Source organism: Haemaphysalis longicornis, unplaced genomic scaffold (assembly GCF_048455015.1).
Source record: "Haemaphysalis longicornis isolate Haplotype H1 unplaced genomic scaffold, Haemaphysalis longicornis Haplotype H1 scaffold_1, whole genome shotgun sequence".
Taxonomy (NCBI): Eukaryota; Metazoa; Arthropoda; class Arachnida; order Ixodida; family Ixodidae; genus Haemaphysalis; species Haemaphysalis longicornis.
This window is the reverse complement of record NW_027526203.1, coordinates 224,762,312-224,787,621: the sequence shown is the minus strand read 5'-3', so window position 1 is coordinate 224,787,621 and position 25,310 is coordinate 224,762,312. Positions and strand designations below refer to the sequence as shown.

The 25,310-nt window shown below is 47.1% G+C and overlaps 1 protein-coding gene across 1 annotated transcript in view; it reads right to left on the bottom strand.

The window, feature by feature from the left end:
- LOC144168483 (uncharacterized) overlaps window positions 1-21,972 on the bottom strand; it is a 140,932-nt gene extending 118,960 nt beyond the window's left edge. Inside the window, exons 1-3 of the mRNA XM_077697457.1 lie at window positions 21,819-21,972; window positions 7,767-7,828; window positions 1,718-1,795 (exon numbers count right to left, since the gene is read on the bottom strand). Of these exons, the coding sequence (XP_077553583.1) occupies window positions 1,718-1,795; window positions 7,767-7,828; window positions 21,819-21,903 (225 nt within the window). The 5' untranslated portion in view covers window positions 21,904-21,972. The remainder of the gene's footprint in view (window positions 1-1,717; window positions 1,796-7,766; window positions 7,829-21,818) is intronic.
- Window positions 21,973-25,310: the final 3,338 nt, after the last annotated feature.

Below are 25,310 nucleotides of genomic sequence, written 5' to 3'. Positions count from 1 at the left end.
GAGCTCTTTCTGCAAATTAAAAAAAAAGTACACTTCAAGAACAACGAATAATGTTTGCTTTTTGTTCCACAAAACACTTAACAGCAAGGTTTACAAGTCTTTTCTAGTCACTTGCGCAGTAGATGCCGCTGTGCAAGTAAAGAGTACGTCTACGCTGCCGGAAATTAGCACGATTTGGCATTTGTGTTTGTCCAGGCATTTATGACCCTATAAAGCTTAATAGGGAGCACAAAATGCGGCAATCTGGCTAATAAATTTAATTGTGTCTCTATGAGTCTGAGCGGGTCTGCGACAGCAAAATTACATTTCGTTCGGCAAATCGGGAGGTATGCAGCGCAAGGTAGATTCTTGTATTGCGTTTCAGTCAATGTACTGCATTTCCGTCAATTAAGTGGCAATGAAGCGAGCGTACGTTCGAAAACACCTCTTCTGGCCCCCAAGCCCTGTAAGAGCCGTTTTGAGCAATCAGTTTCGACCGACCATGTGAGTGTCTGCGCAGTCGCTGTTCTGAGCACAAAAAAAATTGTCCGCGCCCCGCTTCGCTGCAAATGTAGTGGAAAGACGACATTTTTCTTCCCACCCTGCCCCGTAACTCCCTCTCGATGATTGTTGGATTTTATTGGCGTAAGGACAGCTAGGGCCAAGGGCGCCAGTAACTCCCTCTCATTTGTTCCCCCTAACCCCTCACACTTTCCCCTCCCTTCTATCTTCTCCCATGACGGATGCAATGAACGTTTCTTCAATTCAATTCAATTTTCCAGCCTATCGCACTGCTCACGCACCGCGCGTCTTTTTTCCATCCGTTTTTTCCCCGCTTTAAGCAGGCCGTGCGGATGCTTTTTTTGAGCATTCGCTTTTGTCTTACCTCTCTTCGACACTGTTTTTAACACGGTTTTTTTTTTGCTAGAATAAAACCAAGTCTATGTGAATTCCTAATTAGAAGAACCCTAACACTCTGGGTTATGTACTTACATTTTGCTTCAAATATGCTTCAGGTTTACGTTGCGCTTAATAATGTGCACATGAATGAACCACGGCATCAGTTTTACTTGTTTCGAACGGTCCGGCCTATAAGAAAGTGCTCTTCAACACCCAACAACGCGCGGGTATCCATACGCACCTGCCCGCCTCCTGCTTGGGAGACGAAACCGCGTGCATCGGTAAGAACCCGCCATTAAACGTAGTACCTTGTACTATGGGAGTGACCCTGGCAGTGCTGTAACAGTTCAAGGTTTCCTGGATGGGTGCCGGGGTTTTGCCGGCTTACTTAATGCAAAGATGACAACCGCGCTACCGAGATGCTCTCGCAGGCAGCAGACGGCACCCGTGTAAGAACATAAAGATTTGAATGCGGCGTCTGTTTTTTCTTGGCACGGCAAATGGGCACTGCGGGAAGTACATCCAAAGTTCAGCGTGTGACTCTCGCGCAAGCAGGCTTCCTCATATGCATTCCGCGAAGCGCTTGTATAATCGCACCTACTCGTTACGCCTAAACTGTTTACGCCAGCCACGGTAAAGTGGAACAGGAAAAAAGCAGACAGAGCTCGAACAGAACCGAGAGAGAGAGAGAGAGAGAGAGAGAGAGAGAGAGAGAGAGAGAGAGAGAGAGAGAGAGAGAGAGAGAGAGAGAGAGAGAGAGAGAGAGAGAGAGAGAGAGAGAGAGAGAGAGAGAGAGAGAGAGAGAGAGAGATGCCCGAAAGGGGCGCGGTCGTCTTACAAGGCTGCCTCCGTTGGAGCACACTTTGCGGATGAACGCTTGGCCCTTGGATGGAAGCCTGGCCATGAAATCTGCTACCTGGAAAGACACGGCACACAATTATTCGAATCGACTGTGCGTAAATTCAGGGCATTTCACAATCATTCCACGACACGACACTGCGACGGAATGGGTATACCGCATGGGGATTTTTGCACGACTTTGCGCCACTACTTTAGCGATATTTGGCTACCATGGCGATATTGCGACAGTTTATAGTTCATTTTGCTACGCTTATTGATATTGCATTAGTATTGCGATGATACTGTCTGCGTTGGGCTTCTATTTCTTTGCGCTGCATATTTGGTGTCATGTCGGCGTAGACTTCGGGTCTTTTTTATTTCTTGCGGTTAGTGCAAGGTCCCGTCTTCCCAGTACGTCACGAGCACACCTTCGCTGTATACTGTACATCTGCTCGTCGGCGAATCTCTTTCGAGGAACCATCGCAACTGATTCTACGGCGCTCACGCGCTAGAGTACCACCGACCTTTCCCTCGGGTATCGCTCGCGCCTGTAGGGATTTCTCAGCCTTGCTTTACTATAGCGACTCCCTTTCACTGTAGCAACTCTCATTCCGCGTTCCTTTATCAACGGCGCTTTTCCCGTTTCGATTTAGCAGTTAAATGTTGTAGAACTAGCAGCGCACACTCTTCTCGTTACCATGGCGATGAAACTGGTCACGCGGTCCCCCTCCCGATACAGCCACGACAGTCGCAATCAGGCAGGCCTGTACCATTGCTGGCGCAGAAATGGTCACACAGGGAAGGAGTGGAAGAGGTTGAGCTGCGGAGAATGTTTCCTGGTCTAAATAGCGCCGACGTAGCAAACAGAGCGGACACTTGGCAACATGTAAACCACGAAGCACTGGCATTTTGCATGATACATGTCTTGACATGTATTTCAGTCGGCCCCGAATGTCGCTAAGGTGTCAATACTTGCGTAGACCTGCGTAGACTTCAGCCTGCAACGCATCTCCTAATTACATAATTTGCGAACTGTGTCTTCTTTTGCGCACTTGGCGGCACTTCACGCACTTGGCACTTTACACTTTGCATTTTACTGCCGCAACATAGAGGTAGTCGGTTTCTCGCGCGGTAGGCGATCATGGACGTTCGGTGAGTATGGTTTGTATATTATTGTCTTATAACTGTCTGTAACTTTTGCTTTAAATCTACATTATCCTTGACAATACACGTTGCGCGACTCCGTTACCCTCAGGAATGAAATCGACGGATACAGTGAAACCCGGTTATAGCGAACTGTAATATGCGCCGCAATCAGTTCGATATAGCGAAACCCGCCGATGACGAGTTTTTTTGTTACGAGTTCGTAATACGCGGGACACCCCCCTACCCGCACGCGGAAACCAACACAATACGAAGTGTGTCGTTACCATAATCCATGTATTGCAAGCAATAAGGCTACTTTCCACCTCAACTGCCTACTTCATAAAAAAGAAATGATTGTAGTTTTCGCTTTCGTTTTGGCGGCGTCAACTAGCACAGCATTCGAGTCCGTGTCCTTCAATATCGAAGCAATAATGTTTGAGCATATCAACTGCCGAAAGCGCTTCATTAAGCATTGGACGGCTTTCACTCGCTACATCCTCTGCCTCTTTGGAACTTTCAACAGCACCAGCTGCCATGACATCGACGACGGCGTCTGCATCAGAGGGGCTCACAGTGACGGCAACCTGGGCGTCGACGACACTCAGGAAATCCCCGAAGGAATTCTGTGGTCCCGTTTTGTTTTGCGCAGTTGCGGTCATGAACCATTTTCAACTAACCCGGCTTTCCACTCTGCGTCAGTTACGAAAAGTGTCGGGCGTCCTGTGAGGCTCAACGTCTCAACCGCGGCCAATCAACATCTCAGTTACCGCTGTGAGACCATGCATTTCGGCGGCAGTTCTAGGTTCACCAAGGTCGATCTATCCGATGTGAACTTCGTTATAAGGAATATGTTTCGCATGTATTTTCATAACTTATTTGTTTTTGTTCGATACATAACATAATTGGCTCTATCCGGGTTCGTTATAATCGAGTTTGACTGTATCGCTTGGGAAATCGGCCTCTTTAAGGAGAAACGTGTGACACAGCGGGATGCGCGTAGTTTGGGGCACTCGGCTATGTATAGTTAAGGATATAGTGATGCGATCGCTGGCAGCCTTCCAGTCCGGCCAGATCATTATAAATTAGCTGTGCGTATGGCCCCAGAAAATTGCCGTAACTCCTCAGGTGCACCTGATTTAGGGCGTGTTGCATCACTCTTTTCACAAAAAGTAATAATACTCACTTGGAATACCACTAAGATTTAAACTTTCGAAATACATTCAGTCAGAGTTTCTAGAGACCGCTTTTTTCCGCGTGCGACTATTGCATGGTAGTGAACGTCAACGTCCTCAGGACGTGCTCCCTCACAGCATTCGTTCAGGGAAGGCTCGAGGAGATGGCGCCAGTCATGCCTTACCGACCTGCTTACCGATGCGAAAGCATAAAATCATGTGGCTCTTCAACCACGCAGGGTCAGAGCGGAGGTGCCCACCTCCCCCAAAAGTAAAAGCCCAAAAACTCCCAACAACGCAGATATGCTTCGTCACGGAAGTCATGGAGGCTGCGCGGGCGGGGGGGGGGCAGCGTGGTGTCACCGCTGGAGCCCCGAAGACGCAAGGAAGTCTGCTCTATAACCTCACTCAGAGACGCAGCAGTCACGATCGAGCGATTGAGGGCGCTGTGCGCGGCGCAGCGCCGCATTCATCTGCGCACTCACTGCTCGCGCGGCAGCCGCTTCTGCTGCATGGCGGCGCTCACAAAACCGGCACATGCGTTTGGCGCCACGTCATCCCTGGAGCTTTCAATGGACATTAATGCGTTCGCACTAACAACTCATAACCGTTTCCTTTCTTTGGATTGCAGTCAGTACTACACCTTCCCCCCCCTCCCTGTCGTGAAGGTGCGCGTGGATGCGCTCATATTGACAACGGTACAAGAAGCTCCTTCTGGAAGTGCAGAGACGTAAGAGGAAAAAAAAACGTAGCAACAAGAAAGCTGGTGGTTACGCCATCCTGATTGCTGAGGTGGGGAGGGAGAGGGAGCGCAGAATGTTGCTGTCTGACCTGCCTGGACGTAGCCATGCATGGGCGTGCTTTTTACCCACTACCTCTCTGCGTACTCAGCTGCGCACCCCCCTTGACCTCCTGCAAAACAGCCTGAGGTGACTCGTCTCGTAGACTAGAGTATACCCAGTAGACAATAACTAACTAACTAACTAACTAACTAACTAACTAACTAACTAACTAACTAACTACAGAACTAATAAACTAACGAATGATAAACTTACTACGGAATTAATTAAATAACAAATTATGTGACGAACTAACTGTTATAAAGCCGGAATTACCTAACTAAGGCATTAATGAGTTCATTAAACTACCAACAAACTAGTCAAATGGACCAGTGATTAACAACTTACTAGCCAAATAAAAACTCAAGTGGTGCCTGTTGATGTTGCTTGCCGAAACCTATGAAGCTCTGGGTTGCATGTTTCAAAAACTAGCTATAGCGCGAAAAGGAACAAAGACGTGACGAAAAGACGGGACTACCGCTGACTTCCAAATGAATTTATTATGAAGAAATTTGCGCCTTTAACACGCACCTTTTGCACGTTAACGACAGAAAAAATAAAAACTAAAAAAAAAAACAGACCCCAAATCCAAGAAAAACACACACCACATCACAAGGCGTTAACTCACTTGGCACAATCTATAAATATACCATGTTATGTCGTATACGATGTACACCACGCGTTAGAAAGAAAATTAATCTCTTTTTCTGACAACGTGATTGATGCCTTGCTAACGCATGTGGTACCTAACTCGACAATTTCATGTTGCTTCTATTATCTCTCGCGTCGTTTGACTTCCGACCCTGACACAAAAAAAAAGAGATTGATTTTCTTTCTAACAAGTGGTGTGCTACATGGACACGACATAACCTGGTATCTTTATAGACTGTGCTAAGTGTGTGAACGCCTTTCGATGTGATGCGCAGTTTTTCTTTTGTTCAGGAATCTGTTTTCAACAGCAGAGCTGTTTAGGCCTAGCGCTGTCCGTCCGTCGCACCAAAAAACCTCGAATCCTCAAGAAAGAAGTGGTTAGGGAGGTTCTGGGGATCGAACCCAGGACCTATACGCCGTGAAACCGGCAACCTAATCACTGTGTCTTCCCAAAGACCCGAGGGGTACGGGGTTAGAAGCGGAGGGAAACAAAAACACGCGCAGCTAATTCGAAAGGAAAAAAAAAAAAGGGGAGGGGGGTGGCTTCTCGTGGTCGGAACACAACCTGGGTCCCTCGCGTAATAACACCTGCGTCTATCCGACTGAGCTGGCGTTGCATTCCGGGCGCACAGCATTTCCTTTGGGTTCGTAGCGCGGGCGTTGGTTTTTGACTTGGCCGCGGGTTCTTGGCCGCGCGTTGGCTTGGCCGAGGGTTGGCCGCTGCTCCACTTTGTGAGAGATGTGAAAGCCGGTGTACGAAGCGATCCGGGCCTGCCAGTCATGAAGAAGTTTCAGCGGCAAGTTCGGAAATTCATGTGAGGTGCAACAGCCGGGTCTCCGACGAAGGGAGAGAGGCCGCCAGCTCTGCTGGTGTTTTTCCAGCCTTGCACCACTAGTGCGAGCTGCGCCATTTTTTTTTTGGTTTCATTTTTATTTTATCTGTCGTTAACATAATGGGTGCGTGTAAAAGGTGCGAGTTTCTTCATTAAGAATTCAGTTCAAAGCCAGCGCTCATCCCCTCTTTTCCTCGTCTCTCTGTTCTTTTTCGCCGTGCAGCTCGCCCAAAAGTATACCCTGTCTACATATTTCCGGCAAGTCTCGCTGTATGTCTCGTTTGCCGGACTATAATCACGCAGAAGAAACCGTCAAAAAGGGGAAGCTGGCAATGTTCAGACGCTTTAATTAGCAATAATTAATGCAAACACGAAAGATGCAGGTGCTGTGGCGTAGGGAAAAAAAAAAACATCATGCAAAGAAAAGCAACGCGTCTCGGAAGACCACGATGAAAATTGCACGATTAAGTCACAGCACACGGCATTCGTGTTGTTATTCTGCGAATGCATAATGTAGCCACATTTAGGGCTAGCATATTCTCAGCTTGTTAAGGGCTTGCTGACGCAGAACGCAATTGCCGTGGCGTGCAGCCTTGGAAACCCTTTTGGAGCAGGCCCAGGAGGAACAAAATGAAAAAGACCTCTCGCAGCATAAAAACCAGCTAACTGAGATCGATTCATATTGCCATAACGGGTAACCTAAGCTTTCATATAACGTGATGGCACACACACACTGCAAAACGCACGACACTACGAGTAAACTCGGGGGAAATGGCGGCGTGATGTAGGACCAGTAGTGAAGTTGGTTTCCGTGCTTCACAATGGTTTGGAAATACCTTACCTTGAGGAGACGAGGGCCGCGACAGCTCGAGGCCACCCATCGCGTTTGTGGCCATATTTTGGTAGCCCTTATTTACTCGCGCAGTAATTTTGGGTGCTGACACATTTCTGTCAAATGCTTGACAAACGTTCTTCTACGTGGGACGTGGGTTCAAATGGGAAACGAAGGGAACGATTGAGCGTTCTGCGTGTTCGTTAAATTCAGTTCTTTCTTACGCATCTTATTTCGCAACTTTCCATCTTTATTTGCCACGCATTGTATAAATTTATTGTGATGGATACGAACAGATTCGATTAACAGTGCGCAACGTCTTGTGTGCCCAGTAGGCTCTCGATATCACGTGGAAAAGCGTGTTAGGTAGCAGAATGCGTTTGCACACGGATACACGTAAACCTACTTTAAAATGGCCTCGGGCTACCGTAAGCAGGCAAATACTATGCTTTAAATTTACGTAAATAGGACTCGATAAATGCTTATTTCCGTGAGAGATGGATCTCTGTGAGAGATGGATCTCTAACTAGAACTTTGAGGTCCCATCCGCCTCGGGTTGAACAAGGTGGCTCACCTCGGGTTTGACGTTTTTGTGGATACAGTCGATCGTCTTGCTCAGATCCTCGTCATTCAGGCCTGCACATGCGGAAAGAAGTACCGAAACACATAAAGAAGCGTGTAGTATATTACCACACCTTTTCGCCGCAGCTCTATGAATATTTAAGAGGATGAAATGGTAACGGAAGACAATGCATCAAGACTGGCATGTGGTCAGTGGCATGTCAACTGAAACGGCAAGGTGTGGGTTTGGGGCACAAATCACTTCTGTCAACCCCTTCAACGATAGTTCTGTACACAAGTAAGGGCCAGACATGTAACAACAAATTTTGTTTACGTGCTCATGCATCATATGTGCACGAGCTTTAGAAACTTTAACATAACAAACTAACTGCTCGAGCTTTAACTTCACGAAGAGCTATGACCTATGGATTGCCTTATGGGTTCTTACCACATTTCGATATGCTCTCATTAAATGGTCATGTAGGCTCCACAATACTTTGCAGTCCCGATGTATCTCGATAGAAACAGCACACGTTACTGGCGGGAGCGCGTAGAGACACTGTGTAGTTACGGTCAGAAATTTGTGCCTCATTTTCTCTGGACCTACAGCTTGCAACAGGTTTCTTGCTACAAAATTGCATCTTTTACGAAAGTTGCACTCTGTGCAGCTCAAAATTCAATGATTTTACAAGATCATCCCGACATTTATGGGGTGTCCTTCTATGCAGTCTACGAAAGGGGTAACGTTTTAGGCCCCCTCTGTGCGGGGGACTTTCCATTGTTCCGGGAACATTGAAAAGATCCCAACAGATGGCGTGCGAGGTGTGCAAACGCGGGAAAATCGAATCAAGCAAACTCGAATGGGATGTGCGAGAGGGAAGGAGGACGATGGGAGAGGTGGGGCAAGAAGAGGATGTTACGAGGCAGGGACGGTAGAGGAATATCGTCTTTCCCCGATATTTGGAGCGATGCAGCAGGTATACGTGGCAATTAATATTATTTGCTTTTATCTCGCCTGTCTTCGACACCATTTCCCCGCGTTTTTATTCAAACCAATCCTATGTGTATTTTTAATTGAAAGAATGCGCCTCTGAATTGCTCATTTATGTTGTGCTACAAACATTTCTGTCTTCAAAGCGCGCATTAAGCACATCAACTTTGGTCAGCACAAAGAAGACAGGCATTTTTGATGGCTATACTATGATCGATACCGCTTCCTGCAAAGACTGCCTCAAGCTTTTATCACTGAAGTTCCCCCCCTCCACTTTCATTTGATTAGTTAGGAATAACGACGTGCATGACATTGATTGAGAAAGAAACACGAAGACCGTTGTAGATACGCATCATAGTTGCAGTTTCAGCTTCTGAGTCCAGCGAAATTTTAGAACATCCTAAATGATGAAAAATGCGCAGTTACCTCTTGTTATCTAAGTGCGATTTCTGTCCACTTATTCCCTCCCCTAAGGTTGTTCAGCCCAGGGTGCAACAAAATACACGCTTCTATGTTGCGGAGGCGTCAAGATGGGGACTTACGCTATGGATATAGGCAGTAGGTAATTATGTGGGGAGCGCTTGGGGCATTTTTTTAAAGACGATGGTCTTTCTTGTGCTGCCTAAATCCGAAAATTTGGTCTGTCTGTGTGTCTGTCTCTCCATTCAGCCACCCGGGCAAAAGTAATAAAAATGCTGAAACGAAAAGTTTATACAGAAAAAAAAATATTTCCAAACAACTAAACCTGTTACCATACTTCATACTTGTCAACATTGTCGAGCTAAAAGTAAACATTAGGCTTTAGGCGTGGATATAGTGCTGCAGTGTTTTTTTTTTATTTGAAAATAGGCGGGCGCTTGATATTTGCGGGAGGAAGTAAAAAAAAATGCGCGTTGAAAACAATATTTTCACCCCAAAATACAAAAAGGCTACAGCCCAAGCCTAGAAATCGTGGCGGCATTCCAGGTCCAACAGTAATGAAAGGTTCCAACACATGGTGCGCGAGAAGTGGATCGTAGGAAGATTTGATTGAAAATTGAAATACTTATCTAACACGGGAGGAGCGAAACGAGAGAGCAAGAGCGTGACAGGTGCCAGGGGCGTGGTAAAGAGAGAGACATGTATTTGGCAGAAACGCCTGAAGACCGTCACTTTTCGATGACATTTGCTACGAAGTGAGCAGGTACGCGGTTATTTTTTTCCCCGAATGCTTGAGCATTACTGGCGCGTTACTGCGCTCGGTTGGTGCAAAGCGCTGCGTCCCCATCTCGCCGTAACCAAACAACGTGGCGGGAACATCAACATTGTGTCTGGTGGGTGATTAAAAAAACGTCTTGAGGGCGATTCAGAAAATAAAAGGTCAGTGAGCAGTTACTGTATACCCTTGAAATTTTCTTTTTAATTCCGCAAGTATACAAATGCTTGCAGCGCCACGTTTTCTGGGCAAACACCTCCAGCAGCTTTTAAATAGAAACTAAAAAAAAGCCTTAGAAATTGGTGGAAAACGGAGATGTTGGTTGGCTACACCTTCTGCTGCTATGCAACCTCAGGATGAAAAAACATTTGTGCATCATTCTCGTTTTGAAGGCAGCTACAGGATGCGCTGCAGGAAGCTTGACTGCTTCGTGAACCCTAGAAGCCTCATTGTGCTGAGAACAAAGAAACAAAGGAACGATAAGGATTCGCCGTACTACGTGCACTGGGTTTCCCCTTCATTATTGCGCTCCATACTTGTTTTTAGGATTGTTTGTTCCGGGCATATACTTGGTGGATGCTGTGAGCAAACTTCCATGTAATTTGTCCTAATAAATCATGTCATAATTGCATCTGGCGTCCACTTTCTCGGAATAATTGGTCAGCCATAGTACGCTAGCCGCCTTCCAACCAAAGAAAAAAAAAATTGCTGGGCTCAGTAATTGCACCTTTACCGGTAGCTTAGCCTAATGACAGCGATCTTCACTGCACCTACTTAACAGCAGAAGTTACTGTGCAGCGGAGCCTTCATTAGCAGTGGCTAATAAAGGCCTATGTTTTGCTCTGGGTGTGTAGAATTGTAGCAATGTTGCAACCGGAAGGCAGCCGAAACCTCCTGGTATCCATCATTCGTTGAGTGTCGCGCTGAATAATGACAATTTATTATTCTTGAGTGCGTACTGTGAGCGTCACACAAAAAGCGAGCGGAAGAGTGTAAACACGACATCAAGACCGAAATGCGAATTTTTGTTAACCTAGTTCCGTATGTTGATGTGACCAGGTTATAAGCATAAATTGTGGTCAGTGTATCACATAAGTGCACCGGTCCCATGCTACAAAATCGGCTGCGTATGTGTGCTCACTTCGCTGCAGATGTCCTCGAGAGACCGTAGTCTTCTGCAGCCTGGCAATGCCTTTCTCTCCCCCGCCAACCTCTCACGCTCTTCCCCTCCCGCTTCACTTCTCCCACGATAAACACGGAAGAGGTTTGCTTAAGTCAATTCAATTTTCCCGCGTTCCACTACTCGCGCCTACTGGAACCTTTTGTTACTGTTGAACTTGGAACCCCTGACGCACCGCCACGAGATCGAGGCTCGCTCGAACTCTTTTTGTGTTTTTGGATCAAAATATTATTTTCAACGCGTATTTTTTTTTGCTATCGGTAATATCAAGCACAGATTTATTTTCAATTAAAAGAACACTGCATGCTCCAATTGTGCAAGGATATTTTGCCTCAAATATGCCTAATGTTTTCTTTTTGCTCAACAATGTTGACAATTAAGTATGAAGAATGTTTCGAGATTTAGTGGTTCGGAACGGTTTTGCCTATATAAAGTTCTCGTTCAAGAATTCTTTTAACTTTTAGCCGGATGGCTCAATCGAGGGACGGGCAGGCAGACAGACAGACAGACCAAGATTTTTAGGTTGAAGTAGCTAAAGAAATATTACCAGCTTTAATATTACATCGGGGAACCAAATTTCTTTGTTGTAGTGCGACCAGGAGCATATTTTTCTGTGGAACACATTTCAGCGCAAAGATAGACGAAGACTAGGAAAGAACACGAGCAGCGCTTGTCCCGTGTTCTCTCTTAGTCCTCGTCTATCTTCGCACTGATATGTGTTCCACAACTGAGTATATCAACTTGCCCAACAGCATATTCTTCTGCAGCATGTTTTCCTGTTCACGTTTCACATGTAGGGAAGTGCACGTTACTCACGGTGCGCAATGAGAGGACAAACGCTAATAACAATCGTGTGAACGATGCGCGCAAACCGGGAAACCAGCCGGCTCAATGGCAGTTACAGGGAATCACGGGAAGCTCTAGAACTAATTGGGTTTTATCTTGAACAAAGCGTAGAGCAACAATAACGGCGCACAGGCGTCGCCTCATCGGTACGTTCATTTTCTTTCCCTGTCACTGTTAATTGCCATTCGTTGTTGCGGTGAGCCAGCGGACAGACTTGGCCGACATTTTCCACTACTAATGCCAACAAACTGTCGATCGAGGGTAACCGAAATGTGCTGGACGAATTAACGCTGTCCTGCCGTGCATCCCTGTACTGCTCTGCTGTCGCAATACTCGCCAAGTATTTTGTACTACTCTCCAAACTTGCCTGCTTAGTTCTGATAAAAAATAGTGGCCATCATGCTATCTCAGCGTTTAGCAATGAACAATTTGATGACTCGCCCGCTTCATTATGCCATTTGCCTTCGTGAAGTAGTTTATACCAAGCGGGCCCTTAATAGTCAATGACAAAGGACAAGACACTCATTACATGGGTATGCGCACGCTCATGAATCTCCTCATGAAACTCGTAGTCCAAGGTTCGATGGAAGTCCGTCTGGTCAGGTGGTAAGTTCATAACAAAGTTGCCGTCGCTGACCAAGTCAAATGAATAAAATTGACGTTTCGGATCCCCTACGGAATCCTTGATTAAGGATTCCGTAGGGGATCCGAAACGTCAATTTTATTCATTTGACTTGGTCAGTGACCGCAACTTTGTTATGAACATGAAACTCGTAGCGGACGGTTTTGCAGCACGGAAATAGATATTCAAATCCGCCTGAAGAGTAGGCTTGATGTTATCTCTGGACGGGAGGGCCAGAGGACATGCGTGTTCACCCCCGTTGTCGCATAAGATACGCTCGGCCTTGGTGCGTGCAAGCACCGGTGCATCTTCACACGATCTCACGGGTTCAGCTCCCAGCCACATCTTCTGGGGCAGACACTTTCCCCTAATTTCCTGCGATGAGCAGTGGGAGAAGGCGCTGGGGAGCTCAGACCTAGCGGTATACAAACCTTTTTGGTCCCCAGAGCTACCGATGTCGCCGCAAGGCACAAGCCAGCGGCCGCAACCGGCCCTTGAGCCACAAAAAGCTCAATGAAAATGTTCTCTCTCTCTCTCTCTCTCTCTCTCTCTCTCTCTCTCTCTCTCTCTCTCTCTCTCTCTCTCTCTCAAAGAATTCACGATGGACACGAAGAACTTTCAAACCTATAAAATTGCTGGCATTGACGAGATGCTTTAGTATACGCCTTCGTTAGATTTTTTTCATGGTCTCGTTTATTGCTACAGTTTTTATATCGTAACCAAAGAAAAATGTGGTCACAGCTTACCACCTTTCGGCAATTTTTATGTTGCGAACCGCTGTGAATTTGTTTGCACCGAACTGCGCTGGTTTTGTAGTGAGGACCTATAGAGTAAATCATTGTGGTTATGTTTCTTTCGGAGCGCCTTCTCCTGCATAGATATATAGGTATTGTGTAAGAGGCGCTCTTTTGCATACCGCGTTTGTTATGCACATCGATCGTCCCCTTAGTTTCGAAATGCGTTGTCTTTCTTTCAGCGATTTGTTCTTCAGAATAATGTGTACAACTCCGCGGAGTTGCTACAACTGATAGCGTATCATCTCAATATCCAACACCCGTGCATTAGTGCATTGGTTTTCCGTTGAATTAACGAGTGTCGGCATCTTCTTAGCGTAAATTTAAGTAGCCATCTGTTCTTGACACGTGATCATTGTCACGTATCCCAGTGACTCGCCAGTAAAATGCGTCTTCAGTTCGTTCGCGACGACTTTTGGACGCAATCTGGTTGCTGTAGATTAGAGTAACCGCTCGCTGTCCCGCCGCACTTGACAGACTATCGCAAATCGTGGCACGGAAACATGAATAATTGAAACTAGGTGCATGTTAGGAACAAGCGGCCCAAGTCATTAAGGGCAGTGGCTAAGGCGTTGCGCTACTGAGCGCAATGGTTCGATCCCCGGCGAGGCCAGGAAACGATTATGAGAGGCGATTTCGGGTGGGCTTTAAGAATCTACGGGGGCCTAATTAATCCGTAGTCCTCGACTATACGACGTGCCTCATAGCCGAGATGTAGCTTCGGTGCGTAAAACGCACACGTGCATTTGTACAATCATTTTCGGAAATACCACACGCCTCATGGCCAAGGAGAAGCTACATACACTTTAAACAGCCAGTTTGAACATGTGCTCGAATCGATGTAATAAAAGAGTGTGCTGCCAGGCATACGGTATAGACACAAGGAAGCCCGTTCGGCACATCGGTTTTTCAGCATCGCTTCAGACACGCTGTAGGCCGTAACAACGCGAATGCCTCAATCAGGGACATTAGTTTGTTGTGCTTACGAATTGGTCTATGACTGTTTGCTCTTTCTTTCCCTATGGATGAATGGTCGGGGAAAAACTGCGTGCTGTCCGGCCATTGGCGACATTACTCAAGATCAGGGCTCCGATTTCAGGGTGGCCTGTTCAGCGCGCGGGAGCTATGCAAGCTGCTTCTCGTCTGCTTTGCACATGCTGCACCAAGGTCAATGACGAGGCTTTGATTTCTATGTTGCCATATTTCTTGGCTATTGTCTCTTAAAAAGTACTCTTAGAAAGCCCCAGTTGATCGGCTGCGCCACAATACTCCTCACAGAATAAACATGGCCATATGAAGGTCAGTGGCGAGGCCGAGCATAGGATTTGTGGCATTCGCTTTGACATGAGAGCATGACGTTTTGTATTGTTCGTTGTACCATCATGTCGAACGTTTATGCGGAATTGTCTACTGGGATTCGTTATTCGTCAGATTCAGTGGGCGCTGTCATTGGTGATCAGGTGCATTGCGGCGAAGCATACAAACGAATTAACTTACAGTATCGGGCAGCCGCGTACTCTAAAATGATACTGTTGTCATGCTCCTACTCCTGTCAGCGGAGCGTCAGAAGTGTCGGCAGTGAATTGTTTTGTCTTTCCTTAACTCTGCTGCATTATCTATCACACGTTTAACCTACTTCTCGCTCCTACCAACGTCACATCAACGACAGGGTTTCAGTTTAATTTGAGCGTAATTTTCTCTAAGCGTAATTTAAGCGTATATCTTTAAGCCGAATTTTCTCTTCACTACAACGCGCCTACACTACAGTGCTGCATTCAGGGGAGGAAATTGACAAATAGCGAGGCCCAAAATACGATTTCACTGATCTCCGCTGTGACTTCACGGAATTAAAAATATCGTGCTCGCATTTAGGGATGCAACATCACAATTTTCGAATCAAATTGTGTCTCCTCAGTTTCTTCATTGTTTTGCTTATTTCCTTTCAGCAAAATTCTTTAGTACACCGTGTACTTTTACCTGCATATAGTCAGGTGTACTTTTGGTGTACTTTTACCTGCATATAGGTAAAAGGTGTACTTTTACCTGCATATAGTCAGGTAAAAGATAAGAACAACTTTGCGGTTAACTTGTTTATTATAAATTAGTCCGACAGTTTCGGAAGTGGAACTTCCTTCCTCAGGGACAATCCCACAATGAACACAGAACCCCTATGCACACTGCATGCGAGGGAGTCTCTCTTCCTCTCCCTCATCAAGGAGGGGAATATGCCAGAGAACGTAAAAAATCGGGTAACAACACGGCACTTGCTGAGTGGGAGAGGATAAAAAAAAGAGGAGGAAAGGCGGTGGTCTTGAGAAAGATCGGCATCCGATCGAAATGTCGACCAATAAACAGTTTTGTTAGAAGCTATACCCATCATTTTTTTACTATTTGCTACGGCATCCAAAGACAGCCCTTCTCGCAATCTATATATATATATATATATATATATATATATATATATATATATATATATATATATATATATATATATATATATATATATATATATATATATAAGAGAAGAAAAACTTCGAACAAGGTAAAAGCACGATTGTGGCCTACGTTTCAGCAAAGAGAACTTGCTTTCCTCAGTGGCCCTGAGGAAAGCAAGTTCTCTTTGCTGAAACGTAGGCCACAATCGTGCTTTTACCTTGTTCGAAGTTTTTCTTCTCTTGTGTTCTCTACCATCTTCAAAGTTCTACTACTCCCTGGATTATATATATATATATATATATATATATATATATATATATATATATATATATATATATATATATATATGTCTGTGTGTGTGTGTGTGTGTGTGTGTAGCAATACAAGGAAAAACAGTGGTACACGAAACTGAAACATCGCTTTGCTACACAAAACAAGATGTTGGAACGGGCAGTCGATATTCGTACCGAGATATATACACATTTAAAGGGTGCCAAGGGCCAGAATTTATGTACACAGAAATCACAGGCCGTCATCCAATCGTGAGACCTCGAGTAAAGACAACATGATTATTGCCGCTAGCAAGAAAGTGGCAACGTTCGACTCCGCCTCCTTGTCGAACTCGCACAAGTGCTTCCGACGCTGTATCACGTTCAATAGCGAATTGGGGGCAGCACGATAAGGTGCACTGAATGTGCTCACGTATAGAGCTTACCAGGAACAATGGCAACTCTGGCCAGGCTTACCTAAGCAATGAGCTTCAGGTGGATGCACAATTTAGTCATGTCCGGCGTAGCACACCCTCAATCGGCCTAGCCCAACTTCACGGAAGCAGAAAATCCCATTTGGGGTTTTGTCACATGAAAAGGCGCGTGCCCTCTCGACGCACTTGCCGTAACACTTCAGACGTACTGGACAGGTATACCCCAGCCCTGTTGGCGTGACGTGGCGCCAGCGCAACAGCCATCCCGGGTGCAGGCTGCACATGCCAGCACGCACCCCCTGCATATGCAATTTCCCGCCACTCTGGCACCTGGGACTGTCCTTGGCGCACCGCGCCGGCACTCATACCGCCGCGTGTGCGGCCCTACAGGCGGGTTAATTTTCCCGTCAAGATGAGCCCTTGCTCCGACGACTTCGCCTGGGGGTGGCCTCGCAGTGCCTGTGACGAGATATGGGCCCCTGCATTATCACGCCCCAGTTATGTGGACGTGCCCTTTCTAGCTTTCTCCTGTCGAGCAGGCTACAGCAGAACATTTGGTTTGGAGCTGCCCCGCCGAGCGACGCCTCGTGCACCTCGCTTCCCGCGGCTCATATTCCCCAGCCGTCTCCTATATATGGGACGGTAGGGGCCACACCATGGCGCCCTGCTCCGATTCATTCGGGACTACGGACTGTATCTGTACATTTAGTTCCCGTATGCCTTATTGCAGTTTCGCAAAAAAATAGCCGACACGTTCAGTTTGTATCTCAGGTCAATTACGGCTGCTTTGCTCACCTCACTGGCAAATGGTATTCCGACAGTTCAGTTCATGGTAAGTATTGAGCTTCTCTGGCGGCCTCATTGGAGGCGGGGTTGCCCGCTATACCAGAATACGATGTCAGCCACTGAAGAGAAATTTTATATAGTTCACTCACCGCGCACTCGTATTTGATTCAACTCGCACACGAGTTGCTTGCGGAGGTGAGGCGGTTTATTTAGCGCTTGCAAGGTTGAATAAGCAGCGCTGACAAGGTGTGCACGGCTGGTGGTAATTTGAAAGAAGTACCCACCAGGCGGCTCAGTTGGGGGGGGGGGGGGGGGGGTGTTAAACGTTTTGTGGCCGAGCTTTCAGTGCGAAAACATTAGTTATTAGGGTTTGAGCCTGTAATGTGACAACATTTGGTAACCTGGTGTTTCGCAAATACGGTGTATTCGTGGCCAAGAGATGGTACAAAAAATTGGCGACTGCCCAAAGAACCTAAAATATGGGATTGATTAAATTTCTCAGGGACTGTCTTGCAAAGAATGTAAAGATAGTGAGTTTGAAAAAAAGGGTTGGGTAAATTATGGCCCGAGTCTAAATCGAACCAGCGGACTTCGTAATGCCAGTCGAGCGCGCATCCCTGTATACACCACGGCAGCTCCACAATATTGCTGACTAAATGAGGACGCAGTGAATACGTTGTGACCTTCGATCTGGAAACGTGTGTAATAGACGTACTGAGGCTTCCAGACGTCGGACCTAATGGTTAGCAAAGTAAGTTCCGCTAATAGCGTAGATATAGACGTTGCAGGGCTATATGCTACTAAGCACAGTAGGCATAGTAAGGAGTGAAGAAGAAAAAACGCAAAGAGGAAATGGTGATGATAATGTGTTGACACCTTCAGCAATTGTACACTAATGATTTTGCAAACACCTCACTCATCATAAGAAGGGCTAATGTGTCCTCGTAATTTTTTTTTTAGCAGAGAATCCTGCTGACCGAAGCCATATACTGATAGCCGAAGAAACTGAAGTGACAGATCCATCTGTGTGCACCTGAGTGAGTTTATCCTTCTTGAACAAACATTTATCACACGTGCGTGCATGACGAGTGCGTGGGGGGATGTGCCGTGATGTGATAAACTTCATAGCCATTTGAGCTCGTTGTGATTCTTTTGTATTCATATGTCCCGTGGTTGTTATTAAAATTCAGTTGTAAGTAGCGCTCGCCCTTGTATCCCTCGTCCTGTTTTTTATTTACTGCGCTCAACAAAATTATAATGGATTACCAACTCGCTCGTACGCACACGTTGTTAAACCTGAGTGAGGTCCCGATGAGGGCATGAACATGCTCTAGCACGAAATACCCAATGCCTGCGCGGGTATAGGCTCATTTCTACCTGTTTCGGGCGCGGGGATGCAGACAACCCGTGATGCATTCGTTCACAGCGGAGCAGCAGGCTAGTCGGGGCGTAGGTAATCAGCCGCACCCGTGAGATGCAAAACCGAAAGCCAGGGAATACGGGCGAAGCATGACGACTGACTATGGTGTTTAACGCGTCGAAGCTACACCTGGCTTTGAGGCCAGCCATAGTGGAGGACTCTTGAATAATTTTTACCACATGGGGATCTTTAGCGTCCGACGTAATCTCGACACACGGGCGTTTTCGCTTTTCCTCTCCGTCATAAAAGCAGCCACCGCGGCCGGGATCGAACCAGTATCATCGGGTTCAGCAGCGCAGCCCTTTCGCCACTGAGCCACTGCGGCGGGTGAGGAGGCCGAGGATAGTGGCGAAGGCTGGTGCAGGCAACATTTGGGGAAGCAGCGTGAGAGGAGAGAAACACCTCGCCTCACACAGTGTTCCGACCGTGGAGGTGCATGCTCTGGGAAGATTTCTGGGGATTGAGCCTGCAAATCAAGTTACAGAGCATATAGATCTGACAGGCTGTTTCGTTTCGCGAGAGACCTAATAAAAATGGGTTGTAGAGCAGAAAGAGCACATGCACGCACTGAGCAACCCTGCATGCTTCCAGTCATCGCACGTAAAATTTGCGCGAATGGGAAGGAGCGGTATTTTGGACACCAGATATGGCACTAGCGTTTCATTCAATGGTGCGCCGATGTGACTAAAGATGTGGCATCACCGGAGGCGGCCCGTTATAGGGGCATCAGTGTGAGCGACTGTGGTTCTGTCTTTGGCTCAGAACGCGGTGTTGCTACAGGGAGTACGGACGAGCCAGCTGTCTTTATGCATGCAGGAAACGTCAAAGTCGAGTGCAGTGTTCTACGAAAGTTCGAACACAGGACGCCTATTGTGAAGCCTGTTTGCTCACTGGAAGATACACTTGAATTGAAAGGACAACTTGTCGCGGCCGGTCACAACTCCAGGGGGAGCATACAGAAGCAAATTTTGTTTCACCGATGATCAAGGAATGTAATGTCATTTAGTGGGCTGTCTGAATTGCATGCACAGTTGTACAAAAATACAACGCTCAGGTTAGTCTAGAAAAAAAAATGTGCGGTATCTAAGTGTTAAATGCCTGACATATATTTGCGCGGAGTAATTCATAGTTTAGCAAAATCGATGTCAAAAAACTACCCCGCGGGAAGCGGGGAATCCAGAGGTGTTGCCGTATCCAGAGGTCTTGCAGCAATAACGGAGTTGCGAAGCCCAATGGTACGATGCGTCAATAAGTACTCATTAGAGCAAAAGATCGCGTGTTCCCCACATTCTTTCTTGGCAGTTTGGCGTCCCTGGCAGCCTCACTGTTTTCATTTCTTACGCCCTTTGGCGCTTCCATGAGTATAGGTGTCCAGACTAGCACAACCTTACTAGAGAAAATTGATAGATTGACTGAAAAACTTTACTATCCCAGGGGATTGAGCATGCTTAGTCCACGATGCTTTCGCCGTTGTGGCCGAGTTGGCTTATGTCCAGCTTATGTCCAGCGCGTGCTGGACATAAGCCACTAGATGTAACTGTTCTGGCGAAGTAGCCGCCTGAATCAACCACGCCACCCACCGCGCTGGGTCAGTGGCTAAGGTGTTGCGCTGCTGAGTCCAAGGACGCGGGTTCGATGCCAGCCGCGGTGGCTGCGGTTAATGATGGAGGCGAAAAGCGAAAACGCCAGTGCGTCTAGATTTCGGCGCGTGTTAAGTACACCGTGGTCAAAATTGTTCCGGAGCCCTACACTACGGCGCGCCTGATAGCCCAGGCGTAGCTTCGGCGCGTTAAACCCCACAATCAATCGAGTCAACCGACCCAACGTGGTCGGTTGACTCATTTACCAGCAGTAGGCATATGTGTTCAGCCGTCTAATTTTTCTGACCCGCCGCGGTGGCTCAGTGGCTCAGTGGCTATGTGCTGCTGAGCACGAGGACGCCGGTTCGATTCCCGGCCGCGGCGGCCGCTTTTCTGATGGAGGCGAAAAGCAAAAACGCCCGTGTGTTCGACATTTCGGCGCACATTAAGATCCACATGTGGTCAAAATTAATCCGGAGCCCTCCACTACGGCGCGCCTCATCACCTGCGTTGCGTCGGCGCGCTAAACCCTACTTTCAGGTCAATCGAGTCAACACGGCCAGGCCGAGCGGGGTGAGAAACTTTGCCAGGTGAGTGGTCGGAGACGTGGTTTAATGGCCGGACATCCCGACAGGGCGTTCGGATAGCTTGCGCAGTGATAGTAAGTGGGAGGAGGGTGGGAGGAGTTTGAATGCAGGAGATGATGCAAGTGTCAGCAAGGTACTTGTCCGTGCCTGACGGAGCAGAACAGCGTGTTCTCTGCGAAGAGCGGGTTTTAATTGGGGAAGAATTCCTGGTGGTTCAGCCACAGTTGTGTCAAAAGGCGCTTGGAAAAAGGGGGAGCTATCGCATTAGCGAAGAGGGGAAGCTGCTTGTTCATTTAGTTTCAATTGGTGTGGCCACAGTCTTTTGCATTGTTTCATCGATCAGTTAGATTTGCATAGAGCTCCAGGAACTCGAATAGAACCCTGGCCAATGTTATTCAGCGCAACTATTTCATTAGTCGCACTAATTGCTCTTACAGATGCGTTGTCGCAAAAAAGAATCCCTGGGTCTCAGCAGTACTGACATTTGACGATTTGACGATTCTAGATTTTAGCTACACAAAATGAATAAATCGCCAATCGGAGCTCAGGCACAACCTTGTTTATTGAACCACATCAGGATTACATTTTTATGTCTGTTGACTGCGACTGGAATATAACTGGAAAAGTGCTATTAGTGCTTCTCAAACTAAGGCTGTTGCGCGTAGATCCCTCGCATGAGGCTCATGTTTGCCGCGACCACTGAGCAAGTGAGGCCATCTGAGCTGAATTAGTGCGAACTCTCAGTGTGTGCTTGCTCATTGTTCGTCGCAAACCACTTGGAGATCCATGTAAGGGACGAACCGCGCCCCCGTCCACACCACTCCCATTGTGCCCCTGGCCGGTCAGTGTGCACGCTATGTAAGCGCCAGTCTCGATAACTTCTCAGAGCACAAGCTACAGTGGCTTGGGCGAAAACTGTACTCACCACAGAGGAAGTCACCAGCGAACACGGCAGTCGCGAGGGACAGCGCGAGCACACATGCGATTATCACTTTCGCCATGGCGGGCATCAGATACTGCTGTCGCGTCGAGCTTACGTTCCTCTCTGCAACTGACGGTAATGTCTCGCTAACCGACGCTTAAATTGTCGGAGAGAAATGATCGTTGGTGGCGCACGGGCCCTTGATCTTATAGAGCCACACAAGGGCCTCCCGCTCACGAGGGGGTGAGGTGAGGGAGATACTCGTTCAGTAATAGCGTGGCCTTCGCGCGCGCGACGCAACTCTCACTCCTCGCGTTTTATCGCGATGTGCCGCTTCGTAGCTTTGTACACTACTGTATTAAGCGGCCGCTTATACGCGACTGCGCCCGCGGAAACTTCCGATGACGGTTTACGTGATTGCCTAACAAAACTAGGCCTAATTACACATGATATAAGCGAAGTGGTGGTGTCTGGGACATGGGAATATTGGTACAAGTGGCCACGAGGCACTGATCTCGCTTTCGATTTCGATTATTGCGGGGTAAGGCCCTACCATACTCAGGGTCAAGCAGTGAAAACGTTTAGTCGCCATTTGGCGAATAAAATCAGTAAATACGCAAATCCTGGCTTCAAGATTCGTTGACCTTCTGTCAACCTTCGTGGGAATTGTTTTCGATTTCGGGCCTTTGTCTTGACAAATCTTAAGTTTTTTTTTCCTTTTCACCTAGATTGCTGCCCCATCTTTCAGGCGCTGCCCGCACTATCTTTCGACATATCCAGTTCATTGGATATTTTTGCTTCGTAAACCAACGTTCGGCACGAAGCAACGAAACCACCTCACCAGTTCTCCTTTAATTTATCCGACTGCGGATACTTGGAAGTTTCCGCGGCAATCGAGAAGCAAGCACTGGAACCCTCGGCTCGAACGCTGCACACGGGGCAGTTGTCGCGCTCGCTTGACGCGGTATGCCAGCTTCTAGTGCATTTCGAGTACGCAGTGCTGTTGTGAGCCTTGTTCCGGAACGCGGGCTACTTTTTCTTTACGAAACAAACGCCGCGGAGATCGTCTCGCGCGACCCCAATATTTTCCATCGTAACCACTACACCCGTGTTTTGAATGAATCGGCGACAGGGCCCCCCACTCCAACCGCCTGTACAGGGTGTTTTAGCAAAAGCAATTTGGCCAATATTTCTATCTTTTTACAGCGGCTGCTTGTCCAAAATCCTTTCCCGAAGAACCTCGCATACTGTGTGTCCTTGACTTAACTAAGCCATATATATTATATATATATATATATATATATATATATATATATATATATATATATATATATATATATATATATATATATATATATATATATATATGCAGAAAGAAATGCGGGCAGTCTACAACGCCAAAGAAGGCATAGGGGAATGGTTGGACTATATATATATTTTTTTTACTGTTAGTGAAATTACATTTTTTTTTCATATTAATAGAAGCGAGAAAGAAAGAAAGAAAGAAAAACACGCGCCCAGAGTGGGGACCGAACCCACGCCTTTCGATTAGATCTCGAATGCCTTACCAATTCGGCTATCTGGGCGACTGTGTTCTGCTTCACTTTCTGGGGTATTTATATTGACTACAACTGTATCTGACGCTTGAGGGTGGTAGCCAGCGCCACTCAGACTACACGGGGAGAAGGGGACCTTCTTTTCAACCCCCGGGGCGTGACGCGAACGTCTACAGCCTGTCATAAGCAGGTAACTGGCGGGAAACCCTCTTATGCTACCTTATATATATATACCGTATATATATATATGTATATATACAGATATATGAACTATTGCTAGCTTCGGCGGTATACTGCAAATCGATACAGTGATGAAGCCAGTTATTACGCTAGGTAAGAAAAAAAAACATGCAGAGAAATATGATCCCTCTGCGTGACATTATGCCATCCTAACATGTTGTACAGCGAAGCTGTATGGGGCAACTTCTCCATCGTGTTTTCGCGTCCAGGTCAGGAAACTCCCGAGCGCCTTCTGAATGGAGGCGAAGAAAGAAATAAGGCGTGGGATCACACCCATGTTATAGCTAAGAAACCATCCATACTATACATACCGTTCCGCACTCGGTGTGATCATGCACACATTCGCCAACCTCTGAGAAAGAGGTGGCTGCTTACGAAACCAAACGCCGCGAACGTAAACGCGAGTGCGATCGGCAGCAGCAGGCGACCGATCGCACTCGCGTGCCGCGAAGCGGAGAATGCGGCGAAGCGACGCAAGTACTACGCCAGTAAATTGGACTCGTCCAATTTATTGGACTCGCCTAGTGATTGTGCCTCCCGTAACAATATCCTGAATTCGGGGACAAAAAGCAGATAATATTAAGGTAATCTACTATGCGAGCAAGCCGGCCGCCAGCTTCTACTAGAAGCTCCTTAAATGATGTATTTTCGGCAAGTACATCTTGATGGTAGCACCGCACTGGCTCAGCTTGTACCGACAAAATGTGAAAGAAACGGTATGGTTTGGGGGGCTGGAAGACAAAACAACAACAACAACAAAAAACAAGCCAAGGATCTCTCTAAGGCTTGATCTTTTGGTTAAAACAAAAATGTTATTCACACTGTAATGCCCCTGGAATTACTTTGTTGCCGGAAAATCCAGTTTCAAAACATCAGTGGTATAGGCGCAAGTTACGTGGGACACCGTACCCACAATGCGTATCCCGCGTAACTTACGCGGGGCACACGTGTGTAATTGCCCTCTTTCTAACGAATTGGCAAGGACACCCGCTGTTGACACAGGTGATAGGGGAGTACGCACGCACATGGATACACACTATGCATAGAATAGTGTGTGTACGCGTGTGTAGGTATGGGTGCGTACGTGCCGTCACCGCCTAATGGCTACAAAGAGCGTTCCTATCTCTTCCTTGGAAAAAGGGCGATTGCATCTACAACTGGAAGCAGCGACACCTAATTTTTTTACGGTGCCCCCACTACCTTTCTCTTGCCTCTTAGGTGCCGCGACGCGCCTTGAGCCCACTCGTCGTTATGCTTAACCTAGGCGCAAACCTCCATCCCTTGCCGCAGCTTGTGGCCCTATTGTTACAATGCAAGCCGCTTGATCGCTGTCATCATTTCGAAGTCCGTACTTATGTTGCGTGTGCGCGCAGACAAAGACGAAGAACGTGGCCGCGCGAACTATGCGCGCGGTCGCAATTTTCTGAGCTACATGTGACACAACCCTACTTATCAGCGATTCAAAGGTCTCAAGCTTATGAATCGGTGTTTCGTGCCAGTCCTAGAAATGTCGGTCGTGTGAACCTCAAGCGAGCAAATATTTTTTCCTTCGAAAATAGAATCCGCACGCGCCATTTGGTGGTCTTCACAAAACCGGTCGTGGTCTCGACAGATCGCACGCATTGAGCGATGACACAACGATATAGTTTACGTTGCTTGTCCATTCTGCAGACGTTCGGCCCAAGCTTAACCACAGGCA